This window comes from Engystomops pustulosus, chromosome 4 (genome assembly GCF_040894005.1).
Source record: "Engystomops pustulosus chromosome 4, aEngPut4.maternal, whole genome shotgun sequence".
In the NCBI taxonomy this organism is placed as follows: Eukaryota; Metazoa; Chordata; class Amphibia; order Anura; family Leptodactylidae; genus Engystomops; species Engystomops pustulosus.
The window spans coordinates 50,377,804-50,396,901 of NC_092414.1; the positions used below are offsets into that span (position 1 = coordinate 50,377,804).

Sequence of the window (19,098 nt, forward strand, 5' to 3'; positions counted from 1 at the left end):
CATGGGATGGGAGCTATTTTCCAGAATAGATTTTAACTTACACAGTGTACTCCTCTCGGATACCACCTCTACTGTTTCAAGAAGACCCCCCAAGTTAGATCTCGCTTTCCTAATCAGTTTGACCAGTCTGCTCCTCTCCTTAGCTGAGATGCTGCTTCCCAAACAGACTACACCTAAGAAGATGGCTGATGCACTACAGAGTTAAAGAAGGTCTTAAGAATTGCATCCTGCACTCCAAATGCTCTTAGCCTCCTCAGCAGGTATAGCCTGCTCTGACCCTTCCTGACCACTCCAATTTATTGTTGATGAAGACACCCAAGTACTTCACTGTCTCAATGTCCATCCCCTAAATAATAACTGGTTGAGAAGGAAGAATGTGCCTACGGAAGACCACCACCATTTCCTTGGTCTTCCCAGCGTTAATCCTAAGGTGGTTTTGCTGGCACAAGTCCACATATTTCTGAATCAGTTTGTTGTACTCCCTGTCGTTCTCACCTCTAATGAGGCCTTCTATTGCAGAATTATCAGAGAACTAGTGGAGGCAGCAGCTTGTTGAATTGTACCTAAAGACTGCTGTGTACAAAGTGTAGAGGAAGGGAGCCTGAACTGTACCTTGAGGTGCACCTGTACTATTAATCACAGTGTCCGACACATAATCCCGGGCTTTCACATACTGAGGTCGGTTGGTGAGGTAGTCTAAGATACACTCAAGAAGTTTGTCCAGTTTGTCCCTTTGTAGCCCTGACTGTATAGTATTGAAGGCACTGTAGAAATCAAAGAACATTATTCTCACAATGTTATCTGGTTTCTTCAGGTGAGAAATAGTTTGATGTAGATGGTGGATGATGGCATCATCTACATCAATGCCTGGTCGATAAGAAAACTGTAGGGCATTCATAGATGAGCTCACTAGAGGGCGGAGATGAGCGAGTACCAACCTCTCAAAAGCCTTCATTAAACAGGATGTTAATGCCACCGGTCTGTAGCTGTTGACGTCCGATGGGTAAAGTATTTTTGGAACTGGTAACACACAATATGGTTTCCACAGTTGTGGTACCCTTCCCACATTCAGGCTCTTGTTGGACATATGTGCAATGATACCACAAAGCTGATCACCACAGGTCTTAAGTAGTTTTGCATTGATATTATCTGGACCTGCAGCCTTGCCCACATTGAGTCATTTCAGCTCTCTTCTCCCCTGGGCCTTGTAAGGATCACATTGAAGCCTGATGACTGACAGCTGATTTGACTCATGTGGACATGAGGTCTAACAGTAGGGGATCAAGTGGGGGAGATCACATTGAGTGTGGAGGAGACAATAGAATAGTTTTCTGATGACATGGCCTCATTTTGTCTCAGAAGGGAAGCCTGTAAGGTGGGATGGGCAGGTGTTTGAGCGAACTTATTGAAGAATAGATTAAGTTCATTAACCCACTACTCATCTGCTTTAATCTGAGAGATAGGCTGTCTGAGACCGGATATTGATTTGTGACATTTCCAGACCTCACTGATGTTTTCCTGTTTCATCTGCTCCTCTATCTTCCTTTTGTATGTGGATTTCCCCTCCCTTATTTGTCCCCTCAGCTCCTTTTGAACAATCCTCATGCTTTCCTTGCCACCTAATCTAAAAAAAACTTCTTTTTCTCTTTTAGAAGAGCTCTTATATCAGGGTTAATCCAGGGTTTGTTGTTAGAGAAGCACCTCACCATTTTTGTGGATACTGTTTTCTTTGTACAAGGTACATATGCCCATTATGCAGTATGTTAGGCTGTCAATGTCCTCCCCATAAGGCTGCATATATGGCCGATATACGTTCCCCATACACTTCTATGGGCTCGCTGCGCCCTACGGGAGCGGTACGGTGCTGCACATGTGCGGCACCGTACCCGGGAAAAAGATAGGACATGTCCTATATTTTGCCGTGATACTGCGCCATGCGCCATTTATCCCTATGGAGAGGGGCAGGGGTGAGCAGCGCTCACCTCCTCCTCCTCTCCCCAGGCGCTGCCGTGTGTCCGCCGTGCAACGGCAGTGTGCATGTAGCCTAAGAATCCTGCAGTTCTTCCCAAAACAGGTCCAGTGTGTGGCAGGATACATAATGTGTGAAATAAGACAATGCAGTTGTTGGACAAACCTGGTTAAAATCTTCAGACACCAGAAAGAGGGCCTCGGGGTGCAGTGTGTGCAGCCGGCTCAGCACATTTTGCAGGGGCACTTAAGCAGCTACGACAGTGACATGCGATAGTTCCCTTGGCAGATAAAATGGTCTCATACTCATAGCGAACAGTTCATTGTCTGTAAAGCAAGTTTGCTCCTTATTTGTAATGTGCCTAGAGTCACACCATCTCTCATTCACAAATATCGCCAGCCATCCTCCTTTCCTCTTACCGCTACCCCTTGATCTGTCTGCGCAAAAGAGTTTGAAACCATCCACGGAGACAAGTGTGTCCGGAGTAATCCAGTAAGCCATGTCTCTTTAAATAGCATCATGCTACACTCCCGAAACTCCTGTTGATACTGGGTCAGCGCCACCAGTTCTCCCATCTAATTTGAAAGAGAGATCTCACATTGTCCATAATGACGGAGGGTAGTACAGGTCTATGATGTCTCCTCCTGGCTCTAAGAAGTGCTAACGCTCTACATGCTTGCCTCCTTCTTTTCCTCAGTACTTGAGGGATGTAAGGTCTAATAGAATGCTGACTGTCTCAGACATTGTTGCAATTTAAATCATAAAATTTTAATATTAAAACATTCAAAAAATAAAATAAAAATCATTAAATGACATACAATAAATATTATGCACGTATTTCCAATTGTACAATATTATTCTAGATGGTTTCTGAGAAAATGTCCAATAGTGTTTCTCCTTAGTTTGAAATTAAATAGTGTAGCATTAGTCCTATTATCAGAAAAGATATTTAGTTCATACGTATGACAAAATATGTTTAAAAAAAAAGCTGAAAAAAATAAAGCTGAAGGAAAAAAAAATGAAACACAAAAAATAAAATTTTGAATTTGTATATGAGGCTTTCATTAGATGTACTTCTATTAAAAAATGCCGGCTATACAACTTTATCGTATAGATACCTTTAAAAATACCAATTACACACATTAATCCCTTAATGGCATAATATGCTAATAGTGGTTCCACTATTGCTTTATATTGAAGTTAACAGTAAGTTTTTAAGTGGTATAAACCAAAGCTAACCAGATTCTAATAGGGAAAATATATCATCATATTGATGTTGCATGCTTTTATTGTCTTTTATATAAATTGCAACCAAGCTGCCAAAAGATATTGGAAGAAAGACAACAATGCTATTCTATATTTTAATGTAATTCCATTATGCTTCTCATCCACCACTTTTCTGGGAAAAAATATTCAGGTGAGTGAAGCAGAACCTATAATCAGGAAGTTCATTTTATTTATTTATTTTTTTCAAAAAAGGATGCAAAAATATTGCATACAAAGTTTCACATCATATTTTGTACCCTCTCCCCCCTCCCTGCTTTCATTAGCTCCCTGCTGTTAGCAATTCTCATTTGACCAGACCCCCCAAACCTTCTCCTTGGGACTCAACTTTCATTATTATTATCATCATTATTATTATTATTATTATTATCCCATCCCAAACACAAGGGGTTTCCTTGGCAAGTTGGCTGCATAGTCATGTCTGATAAATTATGCTACACTGATAAATGGCTTGTCCTAACATATCATACTTATTTCAGATTATAGCTATCATGTTGATCAGCTGATCCAGTTTCTAGCACCTTCCAGGGACCATTCCAGGAAAGTGTAGTGTTACAAGCAGTGTCAGACTGGGTTTCCTAAAGGCCCACCAGAGAAAATCAATCTGGGGGCCCACTCTTCATTAACCCCCAGGAAATATACTCTAGCAGCCTTCACATTGTGTTGTTTTCTGATGGACCTCTGGGGTTCAGTATTGGGTTGAGCCAGGGCCCACCAGAGGATCCTCTGGTACTCTGGTGGGCCAGTCCGACATTGGTTACAAGACATGCATATCCATCTTCCCAGCTGTCCCTGCCTCATTTCCCTACCTACCCTAAGCGATAGACAACTAGTCGATGGCACTCTTGTCCCTAGTGCAAAACACAAAGACAAAGCCAACATAGAGAGGGATAGTTGCCAAATGCGGGTCAGAAACAGGAGGACATGCAGTAGAAAATCGGTAGGTGAATGGATAGTTTGAGATACAAGCAAAAGGGTCAAAGATACCAGAAAATGGATGAAAGAAAAAACATAGTTAGCCAAGTACAGGCAGTCCCCTGGTTACATACAAGGTAGGTTCCATAGGTTTGTTCTTAAGTTTAATTTGTATGCAAGTCAGAACTGTATATTTTATAATTGTAGATCCAGGCAAAAAATTTTTGCCCCAGTGACAATTGGAGTTTCAAACTTTTTTGCTGTAATGGGACCCAGGATTATCAATAAAACTTCATTACAGACACCTCACAGCTGATCATTGCAGCCTGGTTCTATAGTAAAGTTTCCTGAGAGCTTCTCCAGAGGTCACAGTGGGGAGAGGGGTCCTTCTTTAACTAGGGGTCATCTTTAAGTTGGGTGTCCTTAAGTAGGGGATCGTCTGTACTAGATAATATTAGGCAAATAGCACTATACCAGTAAAACTTATAAGAGAAGCCAAAGCCGTGGTCCAGAAAGTAATTGGATCAGTTCTCTGACATCCGATAGGGCAACAATTAGAATGGGAAGAGATTCTGTCATGGTGGATTAACTGTTGATGAACTAAAGCAGAGTTTGCATGAGACAGATGAGTTTGGTGGAAATCAATCAAGATTATCAGTACATCCTCGTACCCTACCAGTAGAGGATGATGCAAGCAAAGATGTAACGCTATGGTAAAATAAAATGTTTAAATATGTTATTAATATATTAACATCATAAGCAGTCACTTAAAATTCTGAAAGTAATTATAGTTGTGTAAATATCTACTGCTAGGACAAGGTGTCGTTGGCTTATTTTCAAGCAGTTAGAGTGAATAGAAGCCTTCTATAACATACTGTATGATTATGTTAATGTAAAGCAGATAGTCACCATTTATGAGAATTGTATTATATAGCATGACAGGTAAGGAGGTTTGTTGTGGCTACATTTCCAAGGATATAATTACTATTTTCTTTACTAACATTTATTCATTAAAAATCTAAATATAACCAACTCATTCAAACATATAATAACCATGGCCAAGGTAACCAATGGTGTAACAAATCGGATACTGGTGGCTACATCAATAGACAATAGTAAAATACTCTTGTTATATAGTACTCCTTATGGAGACTGACAATTGAGGCCGCCTTTTAGGTGTGTGGAGTCTTATAGCTATGGATGCTCCACTAGGGGGATTGTGGGGATATGCAAAGTTTTCCAGGATGGAATTAACACCTCTTTTAGCTACCTTGTGAGGCAGCCCCCTTGACAGCTTTACTGAAGAGACCCAACCAGGTTGAAACAGTGCTGTCTACAGTTCTGGTTATAGATACTGGTTTAGTTTTAATCCTGCACCATGTCATAAGGCTTCCTGAAGGTCATGCTTGATGTCAAGGGAGCTGTCTTACAATGTAGCTAAAAGACGTGTTGGTTTCCTTATCCCATCCTGGAAGACTTTGCATATTTTGTAATATAGGCACCCTTATTTTCATAGTTAAGTTTTTCTCTGAAACAACATGTATCTACAAAATGGATCTTGATCATCCCCATTTTTTTAATGGACTGAAACTGTAAGTCATCTCCTTATTTTTAGCATTATATTAAAACTATTAAAGGGGTTATGCACTTTATTAAAAAATATATATGCATGCTTTTTTCTGTTCAATGATCTCTGTCGGTTCTCCTGACATTTCTCTGTGATAGAAGCCATAATTCCAGAAATATTGGAAGTGACAGCTGCCTGGTACTGAAGCTTTGACCCAATAATTTCAGTAAAACTTGCCAGCCAGTAAATAGAAGTGAAAGTTCAGTAAAACAGCCAGTGATTTTTAAATCACAATGACATCTAAGTATCTTGACTTTAGGAAACACCTAGTGATGTTATCTATGCAACCAGGGTTATTCCCTAAGCATTAGATAGGGGACACAAGTGTAGTTTGCCCCTCACCCCTCTGGCACCACCGGATACATCTTGAGCATCTGGTCTTGCATAGAATTACACTGTAGCCAGCAAACATTCCCTTTTGAAAGTTTGCTGGCTATAGTGAGTGTGCAGAAGCAGGGCAAGAACTCCCAGTGCCAGCTCACTCCGTCATTGGCTGTGGTCCCTTTTGACCCACGGCCAGTAATTGTGATTATTTCAGTGCTTGTATGACACAAAATTGTTGTATAAGTCTTGATAAATGTCCCCCTATGTCTGTAAAAACTTATGAGGAGCTGTCCATAAGTAATGATTTTCTGACTACCAACTTGGTGGAGGCTAAAAGGACACTATTTAACCTCAATTTTTACCAAAGCTTAGTATTAAGGTAAGAAAAACTGTGTGCATTTCATTGTATTGTATTGCTGGTCAAAGCTTGTTAAGAAATAGAACTTTAAAAAGTAGAACTTTATTAAAGTTAAAAGAGGAAAATGATCCTTGGAGTCCAAGTTACTGCATATTGTTCCATATGGGAAATGAGACTATACGGTCTACAATTTACATATGTATACTTCCATCTACAACTGTTCAAACTGAAAAGGACAGATTTTGCTGTTATTCTGTTTGGACTCCACTCTTGGGTTGTACCTGTTCTTGTATAGGCAGTCCAAAGCTGACAGCACATTTGAGAACTCACGGGCCACAAACAAGGGCCAGTTCTTTGTGGCCTTTGTAAAGGAAAAATAAACAAGAGATTTTGCTCCCATAGAGTAGTAGTCACACAGTAATTATTAGATGGGCCACTAGAACCCGTCCCCTGAGGTAAGGAGGTTACCTGTGGCAGGCTTAATTGGAGCCTGTAGTAATGGAGCCAGCACAGCATCCTAGTTTCTGCACAGAATGTCCAGTGTAATAGATCATCAATGATGAGAGATGCCAATCCAAAAGGTAGATTTAGGAATTTTATGGGTGAAAACCAGGGGTAGTTTAAAGCCCAAGGGTAACATGTTTCTAGGGAATACCTCCCTCTTCTTCAGAGCCGACTTATAAATTTTAATTTTAAGTGTTCTAATTCTCAGGCAGTTATCCTTTACACTTGAACACAAATTTAGCAAGTTTTTGTCCTTTTCATATAATTACCCTTGGCTTTTACACTAACCCTGCTATTTACCAATAAAATTCCTAAATCTACATTAGATTGGCACCTCTTGTTCGTTTTTTTTCCTCATTGTGGCCTGAGTGTCATTGGCATATGAAATCCTCTGTGATGATAGTTGAAAAGAACACTTGATTAGCAAATTTGGGTAGGAATATGACCTGTTCTTTAATTTGTAACACCGACAGTCAGTTCAGACAAGGCCATGGACACCACTTCTACATGTGTGAGCCTTTAGGAAACCATTTGTCCATGTACAATTCGTTGAATCATTAAATAGCACACTGACAAATTCTGTGCATATGGCTTATAGGAAATATACCACCAGGATAAAGGATTGTAAACCAAGCACACTGGCATACTGGTGTGTGTCCTCTCTGGTAGGATGCGTCTTATGCCCTTGTTATTAGGAATAAAAGGCTTAAAAAATTATGAAAATGAGCCTAATGGGCTCATTGCATAATTTTATTGTAGTATTTTTTTAAAACCCTGGCATAAAAAGCTTAAAGAAGAACAGATCCTGCCAGAGGGGGTGCACACCCGTAAGTCAGTGTGCTCAGTTTACAATCCTTGATCCTGGTGGTAGGTGTCCTTTAACACCGATGATGAACACTAGACCCAGATGACAACACAAGTACCCATCATTTACCCACCTATCACAATTAGATCCTGCAGGGAACATTCACCTAAGACAAAACTTTTAAGATCCTCTGCTCTTTGCCTGTACTGACAGATGACTTCATGTGTACATGTTGTACCCTTGTAGTAACGGTCTTCACGCCTTAAAAAGTAACTAAACACAAAAAATTTCAATGATTGTTTAAGCTGACCAGTTAAAGATATAGGAAAATAGTTGGAACACATTCTTGCAAAATGGGTTCTCTAATATTTTCTGCACTACATCCGCAACCCATTAGAACACATGCTAAGAAAGTCACAGTTTGTTGTTGGATGCTGAGTACCAGCTGTCAGGAATTTACATGTTGCATAGCAATTTTCAACAAATATGGATTTAAATTAAGTGTATTGTAGCTTTCTTTACCTCAATCTAATATATAATTTCATACAGTATATAGACAAATAATTAAATTTCTCACAAAAAAACCTCAACAGGTTCTATCATTTCTCCCCATGATTTTTTGCATAGCTTATGTAGATGTAGGCTCCAAAGGCAGACGTGAACACAGGCTTGTCATATCATTGTTTTATAGTAGTTCTTCACTTGTTATTCTGTATGTTTTCTGGCATTTTTTTTCTTCTCATCAGTTTTCTTGGGAGTGTGATTGCTTTACAGTCCATGGTCTTGGTGGTAGATGTCCTTTAAAGGGGTTGTCTGAGACTTCTTAAAAAAACAAAAGGTGGCCGGTAGGGGCTGCTTAAAAAAAATAAAGATGTACTTACCTTCCGGCACCCTCCGGGTGTCCTTTGATGCTGTCGCTCCGGTCCGCACCATGTAAAGAAACATGGCCCGGGAGAAGTGCTTGACTCAGCTTCCTGCTGGCCGTGGCCAGCCACACCCACCCATCCCTATTCACAGCATTGTATATGCTGGACAGATGGTGGTCCAGCCGGAAGCTAAATCCAGCACTGCTCCCGCGGCCATGGTTGTTTACATGGCGCCCGGATCAGAGCGACAGTAGCGCAGGACACCTGAAGGGGCGCCAATAGGTAAGTACATCTTTATTTTTTTTAAGCAGCCCCCTCCCGGCAACCTTTTGCTTTTTTAAGAAGTCTCGGACAACCCCGTTAAAGACTGAGCTACACATGGCACAGGCCTTATGCTAGAATTATTAATATTATTAAGAAAGAGAACCTGTCAGTCCGATTTGGGACACTAAACCAACTACAGGTTCTTTTGCACCTGCGGTTTAGTGTCCCAAATCTCCCTGACTATGGGTGCTATAAATAAAACCCTGATAAGGTGTAGCAGACTCATTCTGGTACTCCCTGCATCAGGGTGGTGGTGTAATGAGGCCGGTGTATGCGGTGTATTGTTGTGCATGCTACACACCTGTATGGTGACGTTACGCAGGCTTCACTCAATGACTGTGCAGTTATCAAGAGCTTCAGAGTATATAAAGTATAAACACTTGTTTTTTTTTTTATAGAAATGGACAGACATAATACAGAGATTTAGAATAATCAACCACTAGTCCATAAGTGTGTTAAATAGTACCTTTAATGTGCATTAGAAAAAAAATAATGCTGGATAGACACTTTTAAAAACGTCTAGACTGTGTGCCTAAATTTACGGCCGTATTTTAGTGCATAGTAATGGATTGATATAAGCCAACTAATTCTTTGCTAAAAGAAACTCTTAGCAAGATGCACACAGTTTATTACACTGGATAATAAGTTTAGTTTTTATAACCATCAGATATTTCTACTAAATTTTGGCTAATGTGTGTGCAAACAACCGAGGTTCAACTTTTATTTTTGTTAAACAGGTCAAAAAAGTTAATTCTCAGGTAAAAATGAATTAACATGCAAGTTATTTTTAGATCATTGCAAAATGCTGGGATACACCTAATTTGGCCTGGAAAAACAGCAAAATCGGCCCATTAGTTTTTTTTGCCTAAAAAGGCTAAATTCAAATAGTGTTCAAACCAAAATATAATGGAAGATAACCAACCAGTAGAAACTTTTCACACACTTTTCTTACCGAATATTAGGGTCCACATTTGTTTAGAAAACACTATATTACGTATTAATGCAGACTCATGACATTTATCAATTAATTGTATTAGTTTTTAATCCAGTATGAATTTGGAAACCCCATTTTTTTCAAACCATTCACAGAACAGAGCTTCAACTGCTAGTAAACAGAGCAACCACTGGTAAAGAATGTAAAAGGAATAACTTGCTGAATGTATGAATTGCTGTAAACAATAATGGGGCCTAAATCTTCAAATAGAACCATAACAAGAGTACTGGAAATCGGACCTTTTCTGATCAAATATTAATGTTTGTTTTCATGAGGAAAAGGGCCTGGATACCTTTCTGTTAAAATAACACATATGAAGGAAAATTGAATCTTGGTAATAGGACATTGATCCAGAGATTTTTTCCTGGCTGCCATATTTGGAATTGCAAGGACCTCTGAGAACGATTTTGGGACACTAAACCACCCACACGTCCTTATCAACCGGTCTTTTATTGTCCCAAATTGCTATATTTAATGTTTCTCAGGGGGCGATTTAATAAAATTAAACCTTCATACTTACCTACAGATAGTTCTGATGAGGCAAATCTGACCCATCTGTGGTGCACCACAAGCCTACACAGTAAATCAATGAAGCCAGCGCAGTGCATTATGCGAACCTTCAACTTACCTACAGATAGTTCTGATGAGGCACATCTAACCCATCTGTGGTGCACCACAAGCCTACACAGTAAATCAATGAAGCCAGCGCAGTGCATTATGCGAACCTTGTACCCACGCCACATGTGCAGTAAAACCGGGGTGAACACTGTCTTCTTTGCGTGTGCAGTCACTGGGAACTCCAGACTTATCCGGTCCTCGGGTCTGTGTGCCTGCACTGTCACACAATGAAGTGCTGTACTACACCGCTCAGGCAAGGGAAGCACCAGAGATGGGTCCGAAGCAACTCATTTCTAAGTTTAAATGTTTCGTTTTTATTTCAATAGTGACCATGGAGAGACTTCAAACAGGGTGATGTGGAACACTAAACTACCGGTCCATTAAGACCTGTGGGTAGTTTGGTGTCCCAAATCGCTTTGACAGATCCTCTAAGTTGTTTTTTTTTTTTGCTTTCCTTAACACCGTAGGATGTAGGTTGGACTTGATGGACCTACATTATTATTCAACCTAATCTACTATTTCTAAGACTTGGATTGGAAGGATTTGGGAGTAATATCATGTATTGTAGGATGTAGGTTGGACTTGTTGAACCGGCATTTTTATTCAACCTAATCTACTATTTCCAAGACTTGGATTGGAAGGATTTGGAAGTAATGTAATACAAAAGTCAGAAAAGAATGTGACTTCCATATCTTCCAAGATTCCAAAGTATCTGAGTGAAAGACTGTCATGAAATGTTAGAATGTACTATATGCTGCCCACTAAACTACAATAGACATGCTGTCCACACATTTTACCCAGTTGGAGGTGTAAAAGAAAGGATTATTCTCTGTTAAAAAAGACTACCTCTTTACTATTCCTAATACTTTATCATATATACTAATATATCCCCTTGCCTTGTGAATAGGCCTCAGCCTGAGCAATGCATACTCTATCTATTTTTATCCCTCAATTATCTGGAGGTTTGCTTGTATATTTACAGGGGTAGCACATACACAAATCTACATAGATTGTCTATTTATTTAGTGGGATGGTTCCATGACAGGACACCATTCAATAGTGGAGTGTTATTAATGTGGTGATCCATTGCCAATATGTTGGCCTGCTCTACATTTGTATCTATTTTACTTCTACAGGAGATAAAACATGAATTCTTTGTATATGCAACATCCTGGACATTTTAAGGCAATTTCACACCCATATTTTTCTAGTATTCTTAAGTCAGAATAAAAAACAGATCCCAAACACAAAGAATGTACAAATGTTGCTCAGTCAATACGGATGCAAAATACTGCCCAGGATACGGTTGTGTGCAACTGACCTTAGACTCATGGAAAGGGATAAGTGAATAGGCTGTGGAAATATGTAAAAATTGGAAATGTTAAATTTGTCAATCAAAGGCGGAAGTATTGGGAGTTACATTGTTTACACGATTAAAAAGCCCGAAGAATTGATAATGAAATTAAGTACTTCATGTAAAGTATGTATTACCCAGGTAATTAATGTATGTATTTCCTGATTTGTATTTCTGTTGTGAGTACTACGCAGGCACAGAAGCACAATGTCAGGCTGTGTATATTGTGCTCTCATCATAACAACTGGACAACCCCTGCAAATGGTGGTCTCATTTCCGTAAAACGATATTTCAACATGGCAGCAGCTATTCTGCACAGTACATTGCGATGTGACCAATAGCCACATGACTATTTTAAGCCTTAATTAAAGGAATGTGCATGGCAGCATTAATTAACCCATGGAATAAAGAGCAGCTTTAACTGAGCTCAGCACATTAATGATCTGCCGGGGTAATGCAGCTACACAGCACATCCCCAGTACTGCACACTCTCCATAGTGTTCGCTGCTTCAGCAGGATTCATAATCACTGCAGTTAGCCAGGAGGAAAAGGTGGGGGGAATATGGCAGATGTAAAGGGAGATACCGAATGAACAGATTCAGTGGAATGAATAAAAAGGAGCCTATATAAAACATATACTGTAGTAAATGAGTGAGCTGTCCATGGTGCTGACACGTCCCTCTGCTTTACATGGATGCATCACATAATGCTGGGTATGGATGTTTCATCTCCATGTCAATCTGCAGCAGATCTCAGGGCACAGCCATGATGTGATAACCAAGCATGAGAAATACATAGAGCTCCGTCCATGATTGTGCCCTTCTTTGTTTAATATGATAAGTGGTTGAGCGTTCATTGAAGGTGTTCACAGTACACTGACACATGCAGTCAATTAATGGCAGAATGCATTGTCAATTACTGTGTATTCCAGCACTGAAGGCAGCAAGGATGGTTTTATTACAACCTATGTATAGAGCTACAGAAGATTCAAAACACATACATATAGATAAGGTAAAGCACTATACAGTGTTCAGTCCCCAATCCCTGGACATGAATATCATACAGACAAATAATAATTAAAGATAACGTATGGCTCTTACCATTGGATGAACGAATGAAGCAGCAATATCCACACGATCATTTTGTGGTGACACAATGTTAAATGCAATAACGCCTTGTTTCCAACATTTGGCTTCTTTGGTGAACACATCTCTGCCATTCCCCCCTCAATCTCCTCTCTTTCTTGCAAATGGAATAGTCCCGCGGTGCCCCCCCACCCCCTACCAGGTGCATTGACTGTAATGATACATTCCGCCAGGCTGGGAGAATTAATATTTAAGAAATGGGATCCGTGTCTTGTGGCGGCAGAACCCCCCCTCTGGTCCCCCTGCAGTATTGACAGCTCATGCACCAGCTCCTGAGATCTGGAGGGGAAAAGCTAAAAGCGGAGAGAAGAAAGGAGCAAGCACACAGCAGATCTGCGCCTCACGCTGAATGCAGATTAACTACGCAGGGCTGACAAACATCCTGCCTTTTCATGGATAGTCCAAGGAAAACGAGCACTTTAGGGGGCAGCCTGTGATAAATAGATGATGCATGTTAAAAGTAAGCCCTTTACAGCAGAGCACTTCTGTGTTTTAGTGCAGGACGACCATGGTGTAGAAGAGCCTATTCAATGGTGCACGGATGCTAAGCAACCTAGGGATGCTCATTGTTGTCTTCCTCCCCCTCCCCTTGCCTGGGCTTCATAGTGAGGAGGGAGAGGAGGCAGGCACATGCTGACCCTGGGAAAAGAGGGGAAAGGGGAGAGCAGGAGCCCTGCTGACACTAACAATGGGCAGGACCTCTAGAGGAATCTCATCTTTTGTCTTACGTATTCTGCAAACATCACCTGAATATTCTAGGGAAGGAAGCACTTCTTCCAAAAACTAGGCTGAAGTGGGAATAACTGAATGGATACAAATAAGACAAATGTAACACAATTATAATTCTAAAACCTCATTTGTATAATGAAGCACATAGACACTACACAAATTCACTATTAGGATGTCTATAAGAACCACTATATACTACTGGACAATATTCAGTCTCCTCATAACAGAGTAGTACAGAGCCCAACTATTCCTATAAATAGCTGCTCATATTTTCTCATGTCTCCAGGCATTATTATCATCAGGCTACAGATTTATTTTAAGATTTCTCTACCAGTTTCCTCCCTGACCTGAAGTTTCCACTAACCTCATTCATACTACTGTGTCCCATCATTACATGCAATGAGGGGAGACGTATGAAGCATCATGTAACAGAGCTCTGGCATAATTGGCGCCAAATGGAGGTTTTACATACTTTGCACCACATATTTGATGTATAGACACTTTTTGTTGCTGTTTTGCCATGGGACTACATGGTAGTATACCATTTCTGGTAAAGAAAATATGCTAATTACTAGAAGGGGCAAAGCTATACTACGCAATATTATAGTGTCTCAGATATTCCAGCATCAGGTATCATGTGGTACGTCTTGAGCAATGTAATCTACAGTATGTGAAGTTTAACTTTGTATTGTAAAACTTACACACTTTTACTATATTTGCCCCAATGTGTCCTAAAGTAAAGTATGTTTTTATTCATAGTAACTTTTATACCTCTATACTTCAAGCTGCACAGACATGTGACTTTGTATATGACACCTCTGAATCTATATAACAAAGTCAGGAATTAACATTTAAGGTGTTTCTGAACCGGAGAAGGTGTCACCAGTATGTAAGCACTTGTAAACTATTCACCCACTGCATCTGAAGCACCCATTAATCTTTCTTACAAATCAGGTCCCAGAGCAAATAACCTCCTTAACTCCAAATTATGTCTCTAAACTGTGTTACTAGCTGTCATTTATGGTAAACGTGTGGTATATGTCACACATGTATTTGTACATTTCTAGGATGACTAGATCTTGGCTTGTTGGTGGTTGTTCTCTCTCTGATGTGGTTGAAGGGTAATGAGATTAAACCCCTCTTTTAATAGGACTTTTTAACACAAATTCTTTGGGATGATCAGTATAATTATTGTTAAAAGGGGTTCTAGTAAGTCTCAATATATACATAGATCACATGATATCTTAAATTTAATGACCCATGATAATACATAGAGCCCCTTCCAGCTCTGTCTGGTTATAAAAAGGTGGACTTGTGGGTGTTATGTCACCCAGCAATAACCAAGGTTCAGCTTAAATGGGCTAGAAGACTAGAGAAGCAAATGTCCTACTAGCAGCTGCAAGATCTACTGGCCACATCTTCTTATAGTTTTCATCTCCTCATCATACCTCAGTGGGAAAATTAGTAACTCCCGCTTCTAAGTAATTTAGGCAGCTGAAGTTTTTGCAGATGAAAGGGAGGTGAGTAATTGGGGCATGATTCTTCAAAAGTTAGCCAAAATTCCATGTACTGACTTATCACAAGACAAAGGTTAAGGAGCTCATGACTGTCACAGATTGAAGATTCTGGACAGATTCTGGACAGGGCCCACATTCTTACTGTTTATCTGATCATTACTCTGTAATGTTTTATTTTGTTTGATTATGTAATCCACAATCTGTAAAGTGCTGTGGAATATGAGGGCATTTAATAAAAAATGCCTACAACAGCTCCAAACCTCTATAATAACGAGCCTAAACAATCATAAGCACATGATACTGTATGACAGATTATAGACTGCATAGAGTAAAGTAAAGACTGTATATTGAATTATTTCTTTGCTCCCTTAGAGCATAAAATTCCAGCTGTGTTTAAGAGTTTCCTTCTCCTTCATCAGTAGCTAGGACATCTCAGCCACTAATTCTCTTTGAAAACTCTCCAAACTGGAAATCTGTGGGCAATCCACCTGCCCCAGTTCTAGACAGTTGCAGATTCTCAACAACTTGATTTGGAGGATGAGGATGTGAACAGCGGACCTTTGAAGGACATCTACCATGATGATGATGATGAAACCAAAGTGCCCGTGTTTTGCAGTGTAGAGCCTGACAAGGAGGGCAATGGTGAGGACTTCATTGAAGAAATTCTGAAGTGTGATGACTATGACTTGACCCAAGATGCATCAAAGGAAATTATGGTTTGGGGGAACAGGGGGTAGCCTGGAGGAAAGCCTTAGGTAGCCCGAAGAAGGTGCCCAAAGGCACATTGGGAACCGCAAAGCCATGACATCACCTACTACCACCCTCTGTTCCCAGGGCTATGCATGTATAGTCTGGCCCAGGGGATCCCATTGGCATGGCATTTTTAAGCTTATACTGTATATTATGTAAGTTATATAAGCTTCTATCATTGCCTCCTAAGTCATACTACACGACCAACATGGCAATCACCAAGCCTCTCCACACTATCCCAGGGAAGAGTTCAGCTTTCTATCTTACAAATAATGGAGAAAGGGAAGAATTTTGGCCCAACTCACCCACGAGCCCTGGTCTTGACTGGGATTCTCTAAGCAGACACATTATTATCCCTCTAGTTCTGTGGGGTGAAAATGTGGTAAGATTATCAGGGTACAGGTGTAAATACACTTTAATCTGGCTTCTGACACATAGAAAGAGAGATGAGACGGATCAGAGATGATGAGATGCATGATGCCTATTACACAGAGGCTAACAGACCAAGGCTGAGAGACTTTAACACTGTTACGCTTTTAGCTCTGCTACATCTGTGTTCTCACAGATATGTGCCTGCCTCCCTCTTCCTCTGGATCACTTATTTGTGTGTGGTTTGTGGCTTGCAGCTCCTCTTTCTCACAATGTCCTGGCAGGAAGTGACTCAGTGTAAGCTCCGTGCAGGCTCAGAGCAAAAAGACACAGAATCTCAGCTCCAGGCTCACACACACAAATCCAAAATGGCGTCCCAGCCCTAAGCCAGAAGTTACAGGGTCGTGTCTAGGGGCAACTGAAACTGTGCACAGCAGGACTGATAGAGACAGGTTGGAATTATCTCTGTGAAATGCTGTATTTTTTTTTAGTAACAGTGAATTAGAGAATGTGTTATTTTGTTATCCTGAGTACATATAAAAAAACTTGTCTTATTGAGAATACCCCTTTAATGGCACCTGGTCATGTGAAACTGCCTCTTATGCAGCAAGGTCACATGTTCCACTTGGCCAATCACAGTCATTCATAAATTGAGGCAAGGCTGTGGTTGCATTTTGGGTCTACTTATTACTTTTGCCAAATATCTTTCTTTAGTCTATGGATAGACTTTATAACAGTTGCCACAATTTTACAATTTAGTTTGGAGCTCAAGAAAATTCTTTTGGATATTTATTTGGGTAAAACAGGATTCATAATCCTCGAGAAAGATATACCAATGGTTTCATATTGTACTTACCCTTATATTCCACAGCAGGTCTTCATATCTCTTGTATGAAATCTTATATGTTTATGCAAATTAGGTTCTAAGTGCACCTGCCACCCAGTTCCATCGAACACCACTTCTACACAGGAATTAAAATCTCATATACACAGGAAGTGTAGAATCAAGGAAACCAGTGTACTAGATAGTAGGGTCATGACCTTGGTAAACCTAATAATAATAATAATTTACATATTAATAAAAACAGAATATTCTGAAATGTCAATATAAAATGCCATATAGAATGAAGAAAGACTAATTTTATCAATCCCTCAACCATATGAGGAGACTGCTGTCTTTGCCCTCTGCTGCAAGACCTGGCAAACAACCTAAATACCCACCTGAATTCCTAGGTTTTCCCTTAAAGATGGGGATGCCCTTGGCCTTTAAAGATAAGGGCACACATTACACTAAAAATAACCACGCTTATTGATTTAGTTAGAACCCCACTCATAATCTAATTTTTATTAAATATCCAATTTCATATGGCAAATGTATGTGGTATGGAAGGAAGGTGCTGATCAACATTTCAAGCAGCAGCTAATTTCTTTCACCCTACTAAGAACACAGGCATGCTCACCCAAAATGCATGTGCATGAAGAGGTTTTTTAGGAAAAGTAGTTGGCCAAGCGATCATCGACCTAAAGGTTGATAGAGGTACATTTGCATCCTTACAGGAATAGGTCCACTTAAAAGTCATTTGAGGGTCATTATGTATTTAATGGGGTCTACATGAAGAATTTCATGGCAATAGCAGGTCTTTGAAGTACAGTATCATTTGCAAAGTTGAACATTGCCTTCAGTTCCCCCAAACTCAGTACACAAGATTAGAGATGAGCGAGCACTAAAATGCTTGGGTGCTCGTTATTCGAGACGAACTTTTCCAGATGCTCGAGTGCTCGTCTCGATTAACGAGCCCCATTGAAGTCAATGGGAGACCCGAGCATTTTTCAAAGGGACCATGGTTCAGGAATAAAATGTGTTATTTAATTGAAAAAGAATGTCTTCTGATAAGTTAGCAGATGTATGCAAACATCTGCAATCTATTCTTCACTGTTCCGCGCGTATATTATCTCCCGACAAGTTAACAGATGTGAAGAACAGTGAAGAATAGAATAAAAACAGTGAACACAGGATCATTTAAGTGAAAAACGCAGTGAAAAACACAGTGAAGAATAGATTACAGATGTTCGGCACATCTGCTTACTTGTCGGGGTGATACGCTGTCCCGGGATCCGCTCCTCTTCTTCCACTGAAGTCTCCCCGTGCTGCCCGATGTCTCCCCCGTGCTGCCCGATGTCTCCCCCGTGCTGCCCGATGTCTCCCCCGTGCTGCCCGATGTCTCCCCCGTGCTGCCCGATGTCTCCCCCGTGCTGCCCGATGTCTCCCCCGTGCTGCCCGATGTCTCCCCCGTGCTGCCCGATGTCTCCCCCGTGCTGCCCGATGTCTCCCCCGTGCTGCCCGATGTCTCCCCCGTGCTGCCCGATGTCTCCCCCGTGCTGCCCGATGTCTCCCCGTGCTGCCCGATGTCTCCCCGTGCTGCCCGATGTCTCCCCCGTGCTGCCCGATGTCTCCCCCGTGCTGCCCGATGTCTCCCCGTGCTGCTTTTTTTTTTTTTTTTTTGTTTATTCTATTCTTCATTGTTCTTCACTGTGTTTTTTTAATTAAATGCTCGATCTCGAGCAGGGGAAATACTCGTCCGAGCAACGAGCCGTTTCGAGTACCTTAATACTCGAACGAGCATCAAGCTCGGACGAGTATACTCG

General features: G+C 40.6%; 1 protein-coding gene across 2 annotated transcripts in view; it reads right to left on the minus strand.

Moving 5' to 3' along the window:
• GABRG2 (gamma-aminobutyric acid type A receptor subunit gamma2) overlaps positions 1-13,662 on the minus strand; it is an 82,554-nt gene extending 68,892 nt beyond the window's left edge. Inside the window, exon 1 of one of the 2 annotated variants that reach the window (XM_072145892.1) lies at positions 13,043-13,662. In XM_072145892.1, coding sequence (XP_072001993.1) covers positions 13,043-13,161 — 119 coding nt within the window. In that variant the 5' untranslated portion in view covers positions 13,162-13,662. The remainder of the gene's footprint in view (positions 1-13,042) is intronic. The other variant, XM_072145893.1, reaches the window with a different exon arrangement.
• Positions 13,663-19,098: the final 5,436 nt, after the last annotated feature.